Source organism: Panthera leo, chromosome D2 (assembly GCF_018350215.1).
Source record: "Panthera leo isolate Ple1 chromosome D2, P.leo_Ple1_pat1.1, whole genome shotgun sequence".
NCBI lineage: Eukaryota > Metazoa > Chordata > Mammalia > Carnivora > Felidae > Panthera > Panthera leo.
This window is the reverse complement of record NC_056689.1, coordinates 80,915,088-80,934,906: the sequence shown is the minus strand read 5'-3', so window position 1 is coordinate 80,934,906 and position 19,819 is coordinate 80,915,088. Positions and strand designations below refer to the sequence as shown.

The following is a 19,819-nucleotide window of genomic DNA, read 5'->3' as shown; positions in this document are numbered from 1 at the left end:
GAGTAAAATATTATACTATTAAAATACTACATGATTGGTTTCACTCTAATGGTATATATCTTCTTCTGCTCATGTCACATCCTAAATAAAAGGGCATTAGTTAATACTAAAAGGACATTAATTAATTAATTAATTAATTAACACGAGTTAATACTAATGACCCCATGAACTCTTCTTTCGGATAATTCATTTTCTTCTAACATGTGTAAACTCTAGGTTATTGGGATGTTCTAAAGTACAAGGACTTCATAAATGCAGTAGGTAATATGTATGGACGTTTTGTGGAGAGCCGAGCAAAGGTGCCCATCCCTTGTAGGGCTTTTGTTAGAAGAACGTGGGCGCTTGTGAAGAACAACTTAACAGAGGAGGTCATTTTCTGTCCTTTCAGAGAGAGCAGTCCATCTAATATGTGATCTCTCTGTTGAAATCCCTTGCAAATCCATGGGCACATCCCACAGACCTCCTTTCCGGCCTCTTGGTCATTCTGATGTGCATTTCGGACCTGAGAGGTGCCTTGTCCGGGTGAGGCAGCCACCTGTGCTGAGCAAGAGTCTTGGCTACCACATTGGGCTGGAGGGCGGGGAACTGTGGTTCCACGATTGATTGGACCCCATTCCCTGCCGGCATGCTCCAGATTAAAAGGGTCAGTATTTGAAGAGTTGAGTTTGTACACGCCTATGTATATTTTTAAAGTGAGTTCAGAGTGTTCCGGCGATCCCGAGACCGTTCACTACAATAAGACCTGCATGAATCATGAATCAGAGGCATCCCCACAGACCCGCAGCCACAGCCCACTTGACTGGATCGGGCAGCCCGCCTTCCTATGCACGCTCCCCTTACCCTCTGTGAAAGGCACGGAATGAGTGCTGTTCACTCTTCCCAGGGATTCACAGACCTTGGCAAGCTTCACAGAAGCTTGGCTTTGCTAGATGTGAAAATAATCTCAGGCCGGTTTTCAGCTCCTTCCCTTTATGGCCCGGGCCTTCCATGAGTAGTTGCCCCACGAGACCCTGTCAAACGAGCCTGCTCTCCTCCCCAGGAATGTACGAACGTCTGCTGCAATGCCACCACCTGTACCCTGAAGCCGGACGCTGTGTGCGCACACGGGCTGTGCTGTGAAGACTGTCGGGTGAGCTCTCTCGGCCCCGAGGCCACCCCCGGGTTCAGGTGCTTCCACAATGACACAGGACGAGCGAGGCAACAGGATGGCTTCCCGGCCCCTCTACCGTGAAAACCGTAACTCCTCACCATGCAAGCTGGTGTCCCCCACTGTCGTCCAGTCTTCGTGTGAAATGCACACTTTATTTATGTATCTGGTTTTTTTTTTTTTGAGAGAGAGAGGGAGAGAAAGCATGAGCAGGGGAGGGGCACAGAGAGAGGGAGACAGAATCCCAAGCAGGTTCTACAGTGTCAGCGCAGAGCCCGACTCGGGGCTCGAACTCACCAACTGTGCCATCACGACCTGAGCTGGAACCAAGAGTCAGATGCTTAGCCCACTGAGCCTCCCAGGCGCCCCCTCCAATCTTCGTGTGAAATGCACACTTGAATGCTAAGTCATCGGTGATCAGTCATTTATTTACGGGTTGGAAAGGAATTGTTCCCCAAAGCTCTGGCTCACTGTGACACACTCCAGTTGTGCTGCTGGACGGTGGTAAGATGCATGGTCCTCTTACCATGATGGGAGCAGCTAGAGAGAGAGAGTCTCCACCCCGGTCACTCAGCCTCCGCTCTATCCCAAGAACATCTACCTGCCGGGCTGAGAAGCCACACGGGTCGTTCCAGGGAATATACATAACCACCTTGATCTTGATGTCCTCCCAACACAAGGATTGGCCCACCCAGCCCGAACAATGGCGGCCCTTTGATACTTTGGTCATTGCTGCTGCCATGACAGATTGCCATTTGTTTGGGCAATTCCATTGTTTGTCTCGTCATTCAGAGCTGAGATCTGACTGAGGAGAAGCCTGAGCTTTTGATTCAAAGGTTCCAAGGGTAGACTTTCTTTCTTTTTCAATTAAGCGATTGATCTTGGCATTCGGCTCGCAGGAAACTCCCTCTCTGCTCCCCACCCAGCCCCGTGATTCAGAAGTGCATTACAGCATCTTACGTTCAGCCTAAAATATCCATCCTGCCCTTTCTCTCCGTGATTAACTTCTGGGGGACGTTCAAGGAAGCTGACACCACCACCACCCCCACCCCGGGCACACAGCCGCTGGCCATGGAAGGGGGCGGGCAGGGGTGGGGCAGGTCGCTGGCCGTGTAGCCCCTGACAAGCCACTCTGAGCCTCGGTTTCTTCAACCACAGAAAGGTGAGGCATTGGCCGATGGTTCCTAACATCTTTTATGGCTCCCTTGCTTCACTTCTGCCCCGTGAAGTCCTACAGACAGGTTTCCAAGTCCATGATTTGATGACAAAGTGAAATACAATTGTCACCGAGCCCTTGGAATTTTTGTCCTCTTGGCCACAGTGCTAACACTGTAAGAGCAAACCTCATCTTAAAACACGTGGCGACTAGAGATCTTCAGAATTAAGGAGCCCATCAGCCGGTACTCCCTTCCCATGCCTCCTTTGAGGTGACAGGTACCACCAACCAGCCTGTCTCCTCATCAGAAGACCCTAATGTCGCATGAAATTAAAAACAGGCAGCTCTTGGGGCTCCTGGGTGGCTCAGTTGGTTAAGCGTCCAACTTCAGCACAGGTCACCATCTCATGGCTCATGAGTTCGAGCCCCGCGTCGGGCTCTGTGTTGACAGCTCAGAGCCTGGAGCCTCCTTCAGATTCTGTGTCTCCCTCTCTGCCCCACCCTTGCTCACGCTCTCTCAAAAATACATAAACATTAAAAAATGAAAAAAAAAGAGGCAGCTCTTGATTGCCCCCCTCCCTAGTGGAAAGGTAAACCCCAGAGCCCAGAGCAAGATTCTGTGTATTTAACGACTGTCCGTGTCTCTCTCTTCCCTTGGGATCCTCGCCCCTTGATGTGAGGCTTCGGGAGGATGGCCCGGCCCCGGCTCCGGCCCAGGAGCGCTGCCGGGAAGCCGCTTCCCTTTCCTGCGGCGCACGGGCCATAAACAGCCTCTCCTTCCAGCTGAAGCCTGCGGGAACGGCATGCAGGGACTCCAGCAATTCCTGTGACCTCCCCGAGTTCTGCACGGGGGCCAGCCCCCAGTGCCCGGCCAACGTGTACCTGCACGACGGGCACCCGTGTCAGGGCGTCGACGGCTACTGCTACAACGGCATCTGTCAGACCCACGAGCAGCAGTGCGTCACGCTCTGGGGACCAGGTATGTGGCCGCCCCTGGGTGGGCGCGGAGCCGTGGGGCTTGGGGAGCTCGCTCGGTTCCCGTAAGCGTCGCTGCCGCTGCGCCGTCTGCAAAGCTTCCCTCCCTTCAGCTGGAGCGATTGGCTCCCTGGAAGACCTGGGGCCGTGCCGGGCGCGCCGAAAGGGGCACTGCCCGGAGCGCGGCCCACTGAGAGATGTGTGAACACCTGCTGTGCGCCCTGTGGGGCGATGGGGAGGACCAGCCGTGACCCCTGCCCTCAGATGGCTTAACAGTCGTTGGGCAGACAGATAGAACTTCCTACCCGCTCTGATCACGTAAGTGCTTCTTGGTGCTCGGGCAAGAGAAAGTCCTGGCGGACTCGCCACGTGAGGAGCCTGTGACCAGGAAGGACAAGGAGGGGTCACTCCTGACGCAGGGAGCAGCGAGCTGGCGTGTGGAAAGGGCCGCCAGGGCGGGAGGCCGGGACCCCGGGGTGCAGAGGAAGAACGTGGAGGCAGGTGTTGGAGAGCCTTGTGAGGCAGCCGGGTTCTAAAAGCAGAGTGGCGGACGTGTGCGTTCCCGAAAAAGGCACCCAGACGGGCAGGTGGCCAGGAAGCAGCTGCCGGGGCAGTTAGGGGCTGTCCACTCCCTGCTTCCTGTGTGCAGGATGCTGGGCCAGATGTTCCGTATGACTCGTCCCTTCCAGCCCTCCGACAGGAGAGAGGTAGGGGAAATGACTACGGTTCAGAGAAGGTGCGGCTCGAATTCAGAGACCGGAAGTCAGCTTCCTGATGGCGTAAGGCTGGGATTGGCGCCCAGGCCCACGGACCCAAGAGCCATACGTAATGCACGCTGTGCGGCTGTGCCCAAGAGCCAGGCCTAGAACAAAACTTCCACGGAAGCTCCGCGGTGGAGCGGATGCTGGGACGCCACAGGAGGAAGAATCGGGCCCCTGGACGCGGCTCTCTGTTGGCCCATCTTCTGGGGCCGGGGGTCCAGGGCCCCCGTGGGGCAGCCGGGACCCCGAGGACTCCTCACCCCAGCGTTTGCTGCCTCTGCCCCCCACTCCGGGATTCCAGCAGCGAATCCAGTCCCCCAGAGAGCACTTTCCAAGAGTGCGGGCCCCCGTCCCGCCTTGTCCTTCTCCCTCCTCCCCGCCGCCTGCGGAGGTGACCTCACTGCTGGCCGGGGACACCAGCTGTGGCACGGCCACCGTGGTCAGCCAGGCAGAGAGCCAGGCAAGCTCTAGAGGAAGGGAAATCCGATACTGGGTCTTTGTCAGACTTTCGTGTGTGAGGTTTCGGTTTCAGGGGTGATGAGGGCAGTAAACGAGGGCAGAAAATGGTGACCGGTCATCAAAGCTCAGGTGTTCAGCGGGGTGTGAAAGCAGTGGCCAAGCAGGGAGAGCAAGGACCGGTGTTTCTGAGGATTGGGTCCCGTCGTCGAGCCCGCGGCCCCACCAGCTAAAGACGGCCCTCTGTACTTGGACGGCCCTGAGGGGCAAGAAGGAGCGGTGTGGTGCAGCCGGGGGCTGGTGCAGCCCGTTCGCCGTGTGCGGGTCCACTCGGGCACAAAGCGGGAGGCCCTCAAAATACACGCGCCAGGGGCGCCTGGGTGGCTCAGTCGGTGAAGCGGCCGACTTCGGCTCAGGTCACGATCTCGCGGTCCGTGAGTTCGAGCCCCGCGTCGGGCTCTGTGCTGACGGCTCGGAGCCTGGAGCCTGTTTCGGATTCTGTGTCTCCCTCTCTCTCTGACCCTCCCCTGTTCATGCTCTGTCTCTCTCTGTCTCAAAAATCAATAAACGTTTAAAAAAAAATTAAAAAAAAAAATACACGCGTCAGATGCCCGGCTGGGCTCTGAGCGGGTCAGTGACTTCAGACACCTTTCAGTCAAGCGAGGTCACTTTGGGACAGCGGCTACCACTGCAGGCCACATCCTCGTGGCCTGAAGCATCCCTGGTGGCCGCTCCTCCCCAGCCTTTCTCCGGACTCAGCAGTCTCCCCGCTTCTCGAGTTACAGGGGGAGTCAGGACGCTCCCTTCCAAAACGGCCTTCTGTGGCCAGAGCACACACAGCACTTGGAGCCTTCGGAGTCCAATGTGCTCTCCGGTGTCCCGCTGTATTGCAGCGTCTGGCCCCGTTTCCAAAGTGAGGTCAGCTTGAACTCCGCGGCTCTCTCTGAGCCATCGCCACCGTGTGACTCAGCTGGCTGCGCGCCTTAGATTCCTGGTGACCGAGGCGGGTATTTATCTCATCGGATCAGGCCTTCTCAAGCTGCCTGACCAGAGAGAGAGAGAGAGAGAGAGAGCCAGACAGGCAGGCAAACCGACAGCCTGACTCACGGACTGAGCTTTTCAAAAGCGAGAGCAGTAGGAAGTTCCCTCCTGTGACTTCTCAGCGTCCTCGTGGCTGACGGTGAGGCTGGCAGCCTGGCGGCCCCGGGGACCCGCACCAGCTCCTGAGGAGGGCCGCTCCCCCGGAGCTCCTCGCTTGCCTCCCCTCTCCCCTGCCGCCCCCCTGAGGGCTGAGGAGGCCTGTGCCGGGGCGGTGGCGCGGTCGCCGTGAGAGGGTCAGTGCACATGGACCGAGCCTTCCTGGCGTCGGGGAGGCTCAGCGTTCCTGGAAATGACAAGCTTGGGGACCCGCCTCAGGCTCGGGGCTTCAGGGGTTCAGTGCACTCCAGCCAACTCCTTCTCTGGACTTCAGGTCGCTGCACCAACTTCCTCAGGAGGGCGGAGGACGTGCGTGCCAGAACCAGCGGGGGCCCTCCACACCGGGGACCTTCTCAGAAGGGCCTCTGACCGCCTCCTGGGTAAACGCAGCAGGTTCCTTCCCTTCCCTGGCAGTGCAGCTGTCTTGTGGTCTAGTTCAAGGGCGCTGTATGAGTTTCCTGCGGCTGCTGTAACAAATGACCACAAATTTAGCGGCTTACGACGACACAGATCTGTCGTCTTCTGGCCCTGCGAGTTGGAAACCCTAAAGCCGAGATGTTGGCAGGGCGACGTTACTTCTGCAGGCCGTAGGGGAGAGCGTATCCCTGCGCCTCCGCCAGCTTCCCGAGGCCCCCGCGTTCCTTGGCCCGTGGCCCCTCCTTCATCTTCGAGGGCGGCGGCACGAATCTTCCAGGCTCTGTCTCTCTCTGGCTTCTCCTTCCTCGATCACAGCTTCTCCGAGTCTGGCCCTCCTGCCTCCCTCTTACAAGGGCCCCATGATTACGTTGCACCTATTCAGACCATTCAGGAGACTCCCCACCCCCAAATCCTTAATCACATCTTCCAAGTCCCTTTGCCACATAAGGTCACATATTCACGGGTTCCGAGGATTAGAGGGCAGGCCCCTTTGGGGGGCCCTTTTCCTGCCTGCCACAGGTGCTAAACAGACCCCTTACTAGCCAGGTGACCTTCGACAGGTCTACTCAACCTTTGTGCCTCGTCCGTAACACGGGGCTTGTCAGATGCCTACCCCGTGGGTATGTCGTCATCCTCTAACCCGGCCTGTTACCCATCATATGTAAGGTGTCCCATGCAGTAGCATGCTAGATGCGTGGCTCCTAGGAAGTCCGAACTCTGCAAATAAGATGGGATTGAGCTCACAGGACGCTCACGGACTAGTGAGCAAGATTGTCTGAGTGCCGTGATGTGGTGAGGCATGGTCAAGAGAGGGCTCAACCCGGAGTGTGGTAAGGAGCCAACCAGGAAGGCGTCCTAGATGCGGTTGCCTTGGAGAAGTCGTTCGGCAGGGGTGGGAGGGGAAGGGTATTCCCTGCGTACGAAATAGCGGCGGTCAAGGTGCAAAGGGGCCACCCCAGGGAACTTCAGGCAGCCCTGCTTGTCCAGAGCTTGGTCTGTGACCTGGGGAGCAGAGATCCTCGTTTCTCCCCCCGTTCTCTCATTTATTAAACATTCATCAACGTCCTGCTAGTCTAAGATGCTGACTCAAGAGCCCGAGTCTGCCAGAGTGACGTACTTCCCACAGTCCCTCTGCACTATCTCCTGGACCCGGAGTGGAGTCAGGATGTGACCGTCACAATCCCGGGGCGGGGGTGACTTCCTCAGCCAGGCCCCTGGCCAACTAGAGGGACCAGGCTGGGAACACTCTAATGCCGTGTTACAGTGGCTGGTTTGAATCAGCTTTTCACCATTCAGAAGAGTAAAACTTACTGTCAAGGACACATTTGCCGTATCTCGTTTCACCATGATTAGCAAATGCTTGGGGAGCCGAAGCATATTTGCGTTAGGGTCATTTTAGGCTCCCCACGAGCCCCGGTAGCCCAGAGCTCCAGGATTCACTGAGCGTCTACTCCTGGCCTGTGCCACGCGTACCCCAGTGACCCAACCGAACTGCGGAGCCATCCGGAAGTGTCCATTTATGCTCAGGAAGTCCATTACTCTCCAGACCTGGCTACCCAAACGCTGACCGGAGAAAGCCCTTCCTTCCAGCTAACTATTCCCTTTTGAAATGGACGTTTCTCAATCCAGCATCATATTTCAATAAATTCATCCTGCTTCCAAATCTTTCTACAAATAGAATGATAGAAAATTCAAAACATATGCCTCCAAACCCCAACTAGCAAAGTAAGATACTTTTCTTCTTCTGTTTTTTTTTTTTTTTAGGTTTATTTATTTATTTTGAGAGAGACAGAGTGCAAGATGGGGGAGGGGCAGAGAGAGAGAGAGAGGGGCAGAGAGAGAGAACCCCAGGCAGCATTCGAACAGTCATCGCAGAGCCCGATGTGGGCCTCAATGCGGGGCTCGAACTCCCCCACCGTGAGGTCATGACCTGAGCCGAGGTCAGATGCTTAACGGACCGAGCCACCCAGGTGCCCCCAATGTAAGATACTTCTAGAATACCTTTTGGGTTTTTTGTTCATTTGTCTCCTTTCCTAATTAACGTCGGTAATGTTCTCGTTGGCGAGGAGCTTAAATTCTTCCCTGTCCCCAATTTTTCTTCCACAAATGTTACATCTCAAGACTTTATATGTTGGTGTCAAACACAGAAATGTTATCTGCAGTTCAAACTGTAACTTGTATTTAGCTCACTTAGTCCAGTTTGGACTTAATAACCACAAAGATTTTCTGTCAATGTGAGATGACCTTTATTCCTTCTGAAATAAGCCGGGTATTTTTCTTCGGGCAGAAAATTCACTTTTGCCAGTGTTGTCTATCTGAACCATGGTGACTGAAAGCGTGACTTGGAAATTAATCTTACAGATAACTGCACGTCGAGAGCCACAAACAATTTGCATCAGGGGAGTCCTGAAATACGTTCGTTTTATCTATTTTATCACTCACCAGAAAATAGCGTCGCTTGATTTATGCAGTGTGAGCTGGCCAGACAATTTTTATGGGCTGGTAAATATTCAGTGTTTATCTGCAAGGCTGGTTTAAATGAGTTTGCATTATGATGATACACCTGGAGCGGAACATTTGCTAACTGTCTACCACTCTGGTGACGAGCAACGGGAAGCGAGAGACGCTCTTGCCAAGAGTCCTATCGTCCAAGAGTCGGGAAGGTCTCCCTTCTGTCCCGCTGCATGAGAAAGCAATGATAAGATTTGTTCGTTTGGGCTCCATTTTCCGTTGAACGCAAAGGTCAATTTGGAGAAGAGAGAGGGAGAAATACGAGGAGACCAACAGGACCTTCAGTTGCTCATAAGAGTGCCTTTGTCTCTGGGTGGAGCAGCTAGCAGCAGGGGGCTGGGACAGTTAGTGACAGGGAGGGAGGAGCCCATCCGCCCAAATGGCAGAAGATCATTTGCGTAATAAAGTCATTTTAAGGAAGAGATTAGATCAAGTAAATTGTGGGCTTAATGCAAGATGTCATCATCTCCTTTCAACAGGCATAATGACAGTCAAACTTCCAAACTACAATCACAAATATAAGTTTTATCACTCTGAAGATAAGACTGGTAATTAAAACCCATCACTTTCTGTGTCATTGTAAACTACAGCGTGACGTCAGAATTCCCTCTGAAAGGCTAAATTTTATCTCTTGATAATGGCAGAACCTCTAAGTGTTCCATTATTAAGAATCCAAAGGCTGTAGATGGATGTGATAGAGTGGCGATAAGAAAACGGTTGTCATTTTGCTTCTCAAGAGACAGACGTGAAGTCTCTTCGTGAAAACGGGAAGACAGATATTTTTAAGTGTGGCAACTTTGAACCCAAACCTGTGCCTTTATAACCTCTTACCAGTGGGTAGAAGTCATTTGCACTTTTGAAATTATTGACCATTGTGGCTCTGAGAGAAATGCCGGACGGCCACTCGCACACAAAAGCCACGAGGGTCACTTGGCTGAGTCCTGGTCCGCTGTCGGAACTGGTCTCTGCTGGGTCTGCACACAGCCAGGGCGCACGGGATGTTGCCTCTGGGGTTTGGGTCTTCTACTCTGCTGCTTTTAATGTTTTCTTTTAATGCAAGAGCTGTATCTGTTCCCAAGGTCAGCCCTGAGCCCCCTTTCCGGTTTTCCCGCCGATAAGGTTTCTTTCTTCGCCTGTATTTGTAAAATGTCTGTCTTTTGATGACCTTAGATCTTCTTTCCCCGTCCGACCGCACAGTAATACTTCCTTTGATGTAAATGAGTAAGTGAAAATCCAGAGTCACAGTAAAGATAAGCCAGGAGACCGCATCCGTTTACCCGAGATGCCTTGTTCGGCAGAAATCATAATTGACTTCCTCTGGGGAAGGCAGTTGAGACACGATGTGCCTTCCCCAGATTGCTTTCCCTGTGGCTTTGCACTCCTTCTTGGCACGCACCTGCTCTGTGCGGGCCTGAGGCACTGTCCCTGTCTGCTGGGTTTTTACAGTGGGAGGAAGGAGCCTTGGGACATCACAGGAGGCAAGAGAGCAAGCGTGGCGAATGCAAGGAGGGGAAGCCCCCACAGCACGGTCGAGAGAAGGAGGGCCGGGTCCAGCCTCACGGGAAGGTGGTGGTGGGAGAAGGCCTGGAAGGACACAGTCAGCAATGCGGAGGAACACAGCAGCCCAGGACCCTGCTCCAACGGGCTCCAGCAGCCAGGTTCCAAGGAAAACGCTGATTTACTTGGCTTTGGTCCATCATCCATCATTGACCCATCTTCCGACCTGTGGGACGGAGCACTGTGGCCGGACTGGAGTCTCCTCCCGTGCTGTGGGCACAGGCTCTCCCACGCTGGAGAGATTCCTCCCCAGGAGGGGTTTGGCCCCAGTGCAGCGGGCTGTGCTGGAAGGGGCGGTGCCGAGCAGTGCCCCGCCTCCAGCCGGAAGCTTGCCGGCCCCCGGAGGCGGCACAGAACCCCGCGCGGCCCCGCCTACAGCCTGAAATGGCAGGTGGGGCGGCGGCCGGGCATGTTATGATCTGAATCCGGTCCCAGCTGCTTTTGTACTTCTAAAATAAGTTTCGGTCATTTGAAACCTCTTGGCCTTTAAACCTCCGTGTTTCTCGTGCCACGATTTCTCATCCCAACGTAGAGACCCCAGGGCAGGAAAGACCAGCCCAACTGGATGAGAACAAGCGTCGCTTTTGTTTCCGTTTTTGTTTTTTTAAGTTTGTTTCATGGATTTATTTTGAGAGAGGGCTAGAGAGAGAGCAAGCAGGGGAAGGGCAGAGAGAGAATCCCAAGCAGGCTCCACGCTGTCCGCACAAAGCCCGATACGGAGCTGGAACCCACCAACCGTGAGATGGTGACCTGAGCCGAAATCAAGAGTCAGACCCTTAACCGACTGAGCCACCCAGGCGCCCCAAGAACAAGCACTGGAAGCAGGGTTCTGCCCCATCCTCCAGGCACCATGTCCCCACCCAAATTAAAACAGCCATTTCTGAGCATTGACGAAAGCTGTCAGCCCCTAAGTGCTTGAGGATGGAGAATGCCAAAGATCTCATCCGTGGAGGTTGACCAAGAAGTACACATGATCATGTGCTTTCTATTGATTCTCTAGATAAACCGATGAAGAAGCCCCGTGACAAGGGATTGAGTATGGGTTCTGGTCTTTGATGTCACAGAGAGAGATCCGTCCCATCCCCAAGTTCACGTAGCTGATGAAAGCATGACCTAATTTTCTTCCAAATGTGAGTTTTCTTTGCCACATTGTAGCAAGCCATGTCACTGACATGTCCCGGTGATGATACACCAGTGGTAAAGTGTGACATGGCATTTCTTGCTCCCTCAAGTTCTGGGTGAGAACTAAAATGAGTAAGTCTTGGATCTAGACCGTTATTGGTTTCCTGGGAAAAACAGAAAGTTAACTTTTAGAAAGCTGCATTTTTCAAGCCACTGGGCAGATTAATACCAGAGTAGAGCAAGCCCTACCCAGCTTTGCTTCTTTATGGACTGACTTCTGCCCGCAGCAGTTTTCAAGTTATCAGAGTCAGGGATTTTCATTTCTTTTCCTGAGTCAGTAGACATTCAGCAAAGAGACATAAAAATGTTTACCGACTTTCTCTCCACTGCCCCCTTCTTAGAGGAAGACCCCCGCCCCAACTGGTGTGCTCAGACTCAAGGGCATGTCACCCAACTCCGTTCATTACCATTACCTGAGAATAAGCACGGGTGGCCAGTGTCACAGCCTGTCAAGTTATTCCCTGAAAAAGATTTGGTGGAGATGCAGCCAAGCCTGAGGATGGACAGATTACAGGAGTCATCTGGTGGTTCTGGAGAGAAAGGAACCGCAGGGAGAGGAGTGTGTTGCCAGTTAGGTGGTTTCTAAGAGGGAGATTGCAGCTGAGTAGAAGGACCGTGGGCTTCGGCATTGGATCCGTGAGTCAAGTCCAGCTTTACCACCTCCCCAACATTATCATCTTCAGCAAGTTGAGCCTTGGTGTTTAAATCGGTGAAGCGGGGTCCGTAGACCTTACAGGGGTGGCTGTAAGGATTAAAGATCCTGCGTGCCGGACCCAGCACGATACCCAATAGTGGGGATACTCAACCCATGGTATGTTGGTGATCTAAAATATGTTCATTCATTTAAAATGTGTGTGCTGGTTTGTTTAAGGGCGAGGGAAGGAATTACAGGGAAGATGACCTTGGTTCCCAGAGTATAAAAATGACTCAGACCCAAATGTCTGTACTTGAGATCTCCTACTACCTCTTTCAAGATGGTGCTTAGTGCCTATGCGGTGAGATGACGCTCTAGGGGCTCACCCAGCGCAGGCTGGGAGGGCGCCCAGAACGACCACGGGATGTGGAGCCATGGGGAGCTTCACTCCCTGAAATGAGTCGGGAGGGGAGAGGTGTAGGGAAGTTGAAGTCCTTGAGCTGCGACTAGAGTTGTTATTTAATATACAGAGTATGTACAAAACTTCCCAGTGTTTCAGATTCGGAGAGTCTCTTCCCCCTCATGTCCCAAGGTAGGTTCAGAAATTACTTATCCCGTCATTCAACACTTTTCATTGGTTTCCTCTGATGTGCGAGGCACTGGGGACAATCCTCGGTGAAGGAGACAGATGTCAAGTCCCTGTTGATAGAACCATGAACTAGTGCAAGTAAAGTAGGTGTTGCAAACCTGGCCAGGCACGAGGAGCTCTCTTTCTCCCTCACCCATTCTCCCACTCTTAATGTCCAGGAGCCAGACTTCCCCTTCCCCGTGATCGATGGCTGTCCTTATTATAATTCAGTTTGACTGAGAGCCTGCCATGTGTTGGGGCCTCACTGAGTCTCACAGCACCTCTGAGTCAGGTGATGCACTTGTCCCCATGTTACCGGGTCTCTTGGTATGTAGGGTTGACACCAGATCAGCCTACATTATTCTCAGGCCCAAGTCTCTTGCCCTTCCAACTCTGCAGCATGGCTGCTTAGAGAGACCAGAGAAGGCAGGCAGCCTTCCAAAAGCAATGGAAATTCGATAAACGGTCACTGTTTTTCTTGGATCCCATACATGCCCAGATATAAAGCATGGTTTCCCCCCCAGAAATTATCCGTCAGAAAGCTTGGTTGACTGCTGACCTATTCATCTCTCGATCATGTCTTTTGACTCTCACAGTCCTGTCGGAAAGGTGCATCGGGCCTCGGGAGCCTCTATCAGTGCTGTTTAGGAGCCTGGTTGAGGCTGATGGACAAGATTGGGTTTCCGAAAAGACCGGGACGTTTGTCGTATGTTTAATTACTGTTCCTAGGGTGTGACTTCATGCCTCCGCCTTTTGTTGTTGTTGTTGTTGTTGTTGTTGTTGTTGTTGTTGTTGTTCTGGTAAAGGATCCTTGAAAAGATCACTTTGACAAGCAACAGGATAAATGATCAGCTTCCGGAGATCCTGAGTATATACCCTCTGAGCAAATAGAAAACAGTAAAATCAGAAGACTCATTGTTGGAGGAGTGGGTACTTGAACCTAAGAATAAGATTTCCAGTGACAACATCACAACAGAGTAAAAAGGTCAGCATCAACATGAGCTAGAAATACAGAGGATGGGCTGCAGAAAACAGACTTTTTGTAATCACTTTATTGAGGTGTGGTTGACATACACGCAGCTGTAGGTATTTAATGTGTACAACTTGACGAGCTTGGAGATGAGTGTACATCCGTCGCCACAATGGATGCCATAAACACATTCATCGCCTCTAAAAGGTCATACCTCTCTTCGTGTGTGTGCGTGTGTGTGTGTGTGTGCGTGTGTATGAGAGAGAGAACGAACACTTAGCATTAGGATCTACCCTCTTGGCAAAATTTTATATTAACTAGAGACTCTGCTGTATAGTAGGTTTCTAGGACTAATTTTTCACAACGAAAACTTCGTACTCTTCGACTAATACCTCCTCACGTCTCCCCACACCTCCCCCCTGCCCCTGGCGACCACCGTTCTACTCTCTGCTTCTGTCAGTTTGACTTTTTAGGTTCCACCTGTAAGTGAGATCACGCAGTGTTGATCTTTCTGTGTCTGACTTCTTTCACTTAGCATTCATTATGTCCTCCAGGTTTATCCAGGCTGTCTCAAAGGGCAGGATTTCCTTACTTTTTAAGGCTGAGTAATCTTCAGTTGTGTGCATATACCACATTTTCTTTATCCATTCATCCATCAATGGACACAGGTTGGTTCCATGTCTTGGCCATTGTGAATAATGTTGCAGTGAACATGGGAGTTTAGATATTTATTCAAGATCCTGATTTCGATTCCTTTGGATGTATACCTAGGAGCAGGACTGCTGGCGATATGGTAGTTCTGTTTTTAGTTGTTTGCGGAATTTACACACTGTCTTCTGCAAAGGCTGTATCTGTTGACATTCCTACAACGTATGGTATAAGGGTATGAAGCTTCCCTTTTCTCAGCATCCTTGCCAACGCTTGTTATCTTTCATGTTTTTAGTAACAGCCATCCTAACTGGTGCGAGGTGATAGCTCATTGTGGTTTTGACTTGTATTTTCCTGATAATCAGTGATGTTGAGTGTCTTTTCCTGTAACTGTTGGCTATTTGCACGTCTTCTTTGAAGAAATGTCTATTCAGTTCCTTTGCCCATCTTTTAATCTGGTCATTTGGGATTTTTTGCTACTGACTTGTAGAAGTTCCCTATATATTTTATATATTCACCTTTTGTCAGATGTATGGGTTGCAGATATTTTCTCCCATTCTGTAGGTCGTCTCACATTTTGTTGATTTTTTTCCTCTACCATTCAGAAGCCTCTCAGTTTGATGTGGCCCCACTTTCTTTTTGCTTTTGTTGCCTGTGCTTTTGGCATCCTGCCCAAGAGATCTTTGCCAAGACCAACGTCAGGAAGGTTTTCCTCTACGTTTTCTTCTTTCCCTTTTATAGTTTCAAGTCTTACACTGAAGTCATTACTCTGTGTTGAGTTCATTTTTGTGTCTGGTATTATTAGATAAGGGTCCCGTTTATTCTTTTGCATGTGTATGGCCAGTTTTCCCAGCGCCATTTATTCAAGAGACTGTCCTTACCCCGTTGTGCATTCTTGGCACCTTGGTCAAAGATCAGTTGACCAAAGACCTTAAGACCAAAGAGAAATGTAAACAAGCTGGGAGTGTTGTTTCACGATACAGGAGAGTAAAAGAAAAAAGTAATATCTCTTAATTAAAATGTGACTTTTCGATATTTCTCATCAAGTTAACCGACAATATGTTCTATGACTGTTGACCCCATCACCCACGTTGCTCCAAATGTGTACATTCAAATTGGCCATCGCCTTTCCTGTGCGATTTTCTCTTCGGGAAAATGGCAGCTCTCCTTACGTGTGCGGTGGCTTCTATAGCCTCTCGTGATTTTACAGTTGTTGCGCTGACCAGACACCTGGTTTTCTAAGCCAGGCAGCCCATTGGCATTTGGGACGTTAAGTCCCAAACCCACCCTACCCTAGAAGACCCAGTTTTGTGTTCTGGGTCCAGATTCCCCAGCAGGGATCCGGTTCTCTCTTAGAAAATGTTTCATACTTGCTTAAATACCATTTGTATACCTTTGCTTGACTCCCTGTCCTATTTTACCCACTTTGTTTGGTATTCATACATCTAACTTACCTCTTTGTTTTAAATCATTGTGGACACCCGTCTCTTTCTCTCTCTCTTCCTCCCTTTTTGTTCTTAACCTTCTGTACACCCCAGGCTAACCCTCATCCTTGTGACCCTGTTTACAAGCTCATGTGTCTGAAACTGCTCAGAGATCTGTTTATACACACACACATACAGCCATATAGACATATAGAAATCTTTGGGGCACCTGGGTGGCTCAGTCGGTTATGCAGCCGACTTCGGCTCAGGTCATGATCTCGCGGTCCGTGAGTTCAAGCCCCATCTCGGGCTCTGTCCTGACAGCTCAGAGCCTGGAGCCTGCTACCGATTCTCTGTCTCCCTCTCTGTCTGCCCCTCTCCTGCTTGCTCTCTGTCTTGCTCTCTCTGTCTCTCTCTCTCTCTCTCTCTCTCTCTCTCAAAAATAATAAACATTAAAAAAATTTTTTTAATATGTGTAGAAATCTCTTTTTTCCCTATAAGGAAAACTAACTCATCAATTCACACATTCAAATTGCAACAATGTTTGTTTTTTTTTGTTTTTTGTTTTTAACGTGGCCGCATTTCTTAGGAGATAAGTTACTTAATAATAGTAAGAACGACAGAACCTATATAGCATCAAAACAGCATCATGGCAGAGTGATATCAACCCTGCCTACCCAGTTCCAGGGGCTTAGCATCTGCTGGAAACTGCTGGTCTCCTGTATCCTGGTGTTCTGAGGCAGGGAGAGAAGAACAAAGCCATCTTATCATAACCTCATTTGGTCGCCCTCTCCATACACGGCAGTAGCGCTGAACCCCTTATCCACCTACGTCTGGGATCACCTGGGCTGCACGTGAGTGCGTATCATGGCTCTTGCCCTGTTACCCGTGTGCACCTGCCCGTCGCTCCCCTCAGCAGTGTGGGGGAGAGGGGGTCTTCTTCTGCCCTGTGTCCTCAAGGCCCATGCAGGGCCCAGTGCCTGTGAGGCCTCGATACACCTGAGAGCACCGGAGGGGGCAGGCTGAGCTCTGCCCTCAGACGGCCCCGCCGTCTGGCTTTAGGCAACATACTTAACCTCTTCAGTCCTGGTTTTCTTGTCCATAAAATGGGAAAATGAGACCTCCGTCTTAGGATCCCTGGTAGGATTGAGTTATGGAGTTCGGCTCCTGGTCCCCCCTCCTCAGAGGAGGGACCAGTCTGCTTAGAACAACAGCCCCCTGGCCCCTCTCGCTCTCCCGTTTCCTCCATCGTGTTGCCCTCCACTGGACTTCAGGCGCGTTCATTTGTTTGCTTTTCTTTCTTCTTGCAATTTGAAAGCAACCAGAAGTCTTGTCCTCATGGGGCCAACGCTGTACCCCCAGTGCCTGGCAGATAGTAAGTACCGGATAAATCTGTGTACGATTGAAGTCTGCAACATGACGGGAGATGGGTGGATGGGTGGGTGGGTGGACGGACGGACGGACGGACCGCTGGGTTGGTAGGCAGGTAGGATGGATGGGAGGGAAGAATGAAGGAGAGACAAAGCCAGACAGCCAAGTAATAAGTAGATAGGGCCCACGCATACATGCAGACAACCGTTGACTTGTTGATATTTTAGACGACAGTTTTTCCCAGCTGCTTTGATTAATTAGATCCAGGTATTTTGATCAAAGTGCCATCGAATAGGATTAATTTAAGAGCGAAGTACGGGCTCAACGCCGAGACTCATCCTTACCATCCCCCGACCTCCAGTAAGTAGATGAAAAAGAGGAAGAAGGGAGAAGGTGGGTAGCGGGCAGAGGCTGGGTATGTCAGTGGCGCAACCACACTGTGGGTGGAAGGGGGCCTCTGGGGTGGGTGCTGTAAGAACAACGTGACGTGGTGGCTCAGCCGGTCAAAAGTCCAACTCGATTTCAGCTCAGGTCATGATCTCACCGTTCGGGAGATCGAGCCCCACGTCCAGCTCTGCGCCGACAGCACGGAGCCCGCTTAGGATTCTCTCTCCTCTCTCTCTCTTTCTCTCTCTCTCTCTCTCTCTCTCTCTCTCTCTCTCTCTCTCTCTCTCTCTCTCTCCTCTCTCTCTCTCTCTCTCTCTCTCTCTCTCTCTCTCTCTCTCTCTCTCTCTCTCTCTCTCTCTCTCTCTCCTCTCTCTCTCTCTCTCTCCTCTCTCCTCTCTCCTCTCTCCTCTCTCTCTCTCTCTCTCTCTCCCCCCCCACTCCTGCCCCTCCCCCACATCCCCTCTCTCTCAAAATGAAGTAACTTTAAAGAAAAAAAAAAAAAAAAACAGGAACGTGATACTGTTGAGCCAGAGACCTTGCCTTGTTCCATGACAGAGAAGTGTGTCCAGTTCGGGATAATGCCTTTCAAAGGGAGTTTGGAGAGGCCGCTCAACGCGGTTTTTGAAAAACAGAGAACGGGAAAATGGGAGTTTCCTCCGGTAGCTTCCTGTGGAGGTCCACGTCTGAACCCAGTGTTGATCGCAGCTGTTGCGAGGGTCTGTTGTTTCTTTGCTTTGCTTTGTTGGGTTTTAATGAGATGCTAATCACGTCTGCTCTTGGCTGATGAAAAGGAATCAGCTACAGGTTAAAGAAAGAGACGTGTTTAGGGGCGCCTGGGTGGCTCAGTCAGGTAAGCATCCGACTCTCGGTTTTGGCTCAGGTCATGTTCTCGCAGTTTCGCGGGTTTGAGCCCCACATCAGGCTCTGTGCTGACAGCGGGGAGCCTGCTTGGGATTCTCTCTCCCCCCACCCCGTCTCTCTCTGCCCCTCCCCGACTCACGCTGTCTCTGTTTCTCTGAAAATAAATAAATTTGTAAAAATCAAAAAATAAAAGAGACGTTTCTAGAAATAACATCTTCTGCTTCTTTGCTTCTGTTTCAGGTGCCAAACCGGCCCCTGGGATCTGCTTTGAGAGAGTCAACTCCGCAGGGGACCCTTACGGCAACTGTGGCAAAGACTTCAAGAGTTCCTTTGCCAAATGCGAGATGAGGTACGGAAGCTGCGGCCGGACCACGCCATCACTCTGGACTTCCTCCATCGCCAAGGGCTGCTCCCAAACTTTCCCTCTTTGGGACTCTCTGTTCTTGCCCTTCCAGAGATGCTAAATGCGGGAAAATCCAGTGTCAAGGAGGCGCCAGCCGGCCCGTCATCGGTACCAATGCCGTTTCCATCGAAACGAATATCCCGCTGCAGGAAGGAGGGCGGATTCTGTGCCGTGGGACCCACGTGTACTTGGGCAATGACATGCCGGACCCCGGGCTTGTGCTTGCGGGCACAAAGTGTGCGGACGGAAAAGTAAGACACCGGGGCTCTCTTGCATCATAAATATAAGTCCGGAGGGGGGCCCGTTGAGAAGCGTCCTGTCCAGGAACCCACTTAGGAGGTTGGTTTGTTTTCCTAAATCCACTCCTTCCTGCAACTTTGGCATCCAATTCTTTGCACCTAGAAGGAAACGTTAATAAATCCTGGATCCTGGCCAGACCATGGAGATGCAGATTTGGGAAAATCAAGCCTGGTTTCTCAGCCTTTAGGTGTGAAGAAGTCATTTCGGCACTCTGGGTGTCATGAGTATTTCCAGCCAGGAAATTACTTTGGAAGGAAACGCGGTAGCGTATTACGTTGTTTTTGGAAACCTGGGTTTGGTTTCTGGCACAGCGAGGGCTTGTTCTCACCTGGACAGAACGGGAAGTCACATGTATTTTCAGAGACCCCCAACGAGAGACTAGGAGAGGGGAAGAGATAGGATCAGCTTGAAGCCAAAGAGAGTCCTTTCAGAGACCAAGGGGAAGGTAGCCTGAGATATCTGGGGGGTTAGAAATAAAGTCAAAAATGAAAAAAAAAAAGTGAAATTGAGATTTTAACATGCTGCCATGTTGATTTTTCTCACCAGACTTTCTCATCAGGCTAAATGAAAGCAAGTTAATACAGCATGGTAGGAAAGGAGATTAATCAACCCCCACAAGTTTTTTAAGGGACCATGGGGAAGGGGAAGGAAAAAAAAAAGGGAGAGAGCCAAACCATAAGAGACTCTTAAAAACTGAGAATAAACTGAGGGTTGATGGGGGGGTGGGGGGGTGGGAGGAGGGGAGGGCAGGTGATGGGTATTGAGGAGGGCACCTGTTGGGATGAGCACTGGGTGTTGTATGGAAACCAATTTGACAATAAATTTCATATTTAA

General features: G+C 51.3%; 1 protein-coding gene across 1 annotated transcript in view; it reads left to right on the top strand.

Moving 5' to 3' along the window:
• ADAM12 (ADAM metallopeptidase domain 12) overlaps positions 1 to 19,819 on the top strand; it is a 347,394-nt gene that overhangs the window by 290,826 nt on the left and 36,749 nt on the right. Inside the window, exons 13-16 of the mRNA XM_042908975.1 lie at positions 1,040 to 1,129; positions 3,087 to 3,282; positions 18,523 to 18,631; positions 18,738 to 18,936. Coding sequence (XP_042764909.1) covers positions 1,040 to 1,129; positions 3,087 to 3,282; positions 18,523 to 18,631; positions 18,738 to 18,936 — 594 coding nt within the window. The remainder of the gene's footprint in view (positions 1 to 1,039; positions 1,130 to 3,086; positions 3,283 to 18,522; positions 18,632 to 18,737; positions 18,937 to 19,819) is intronic.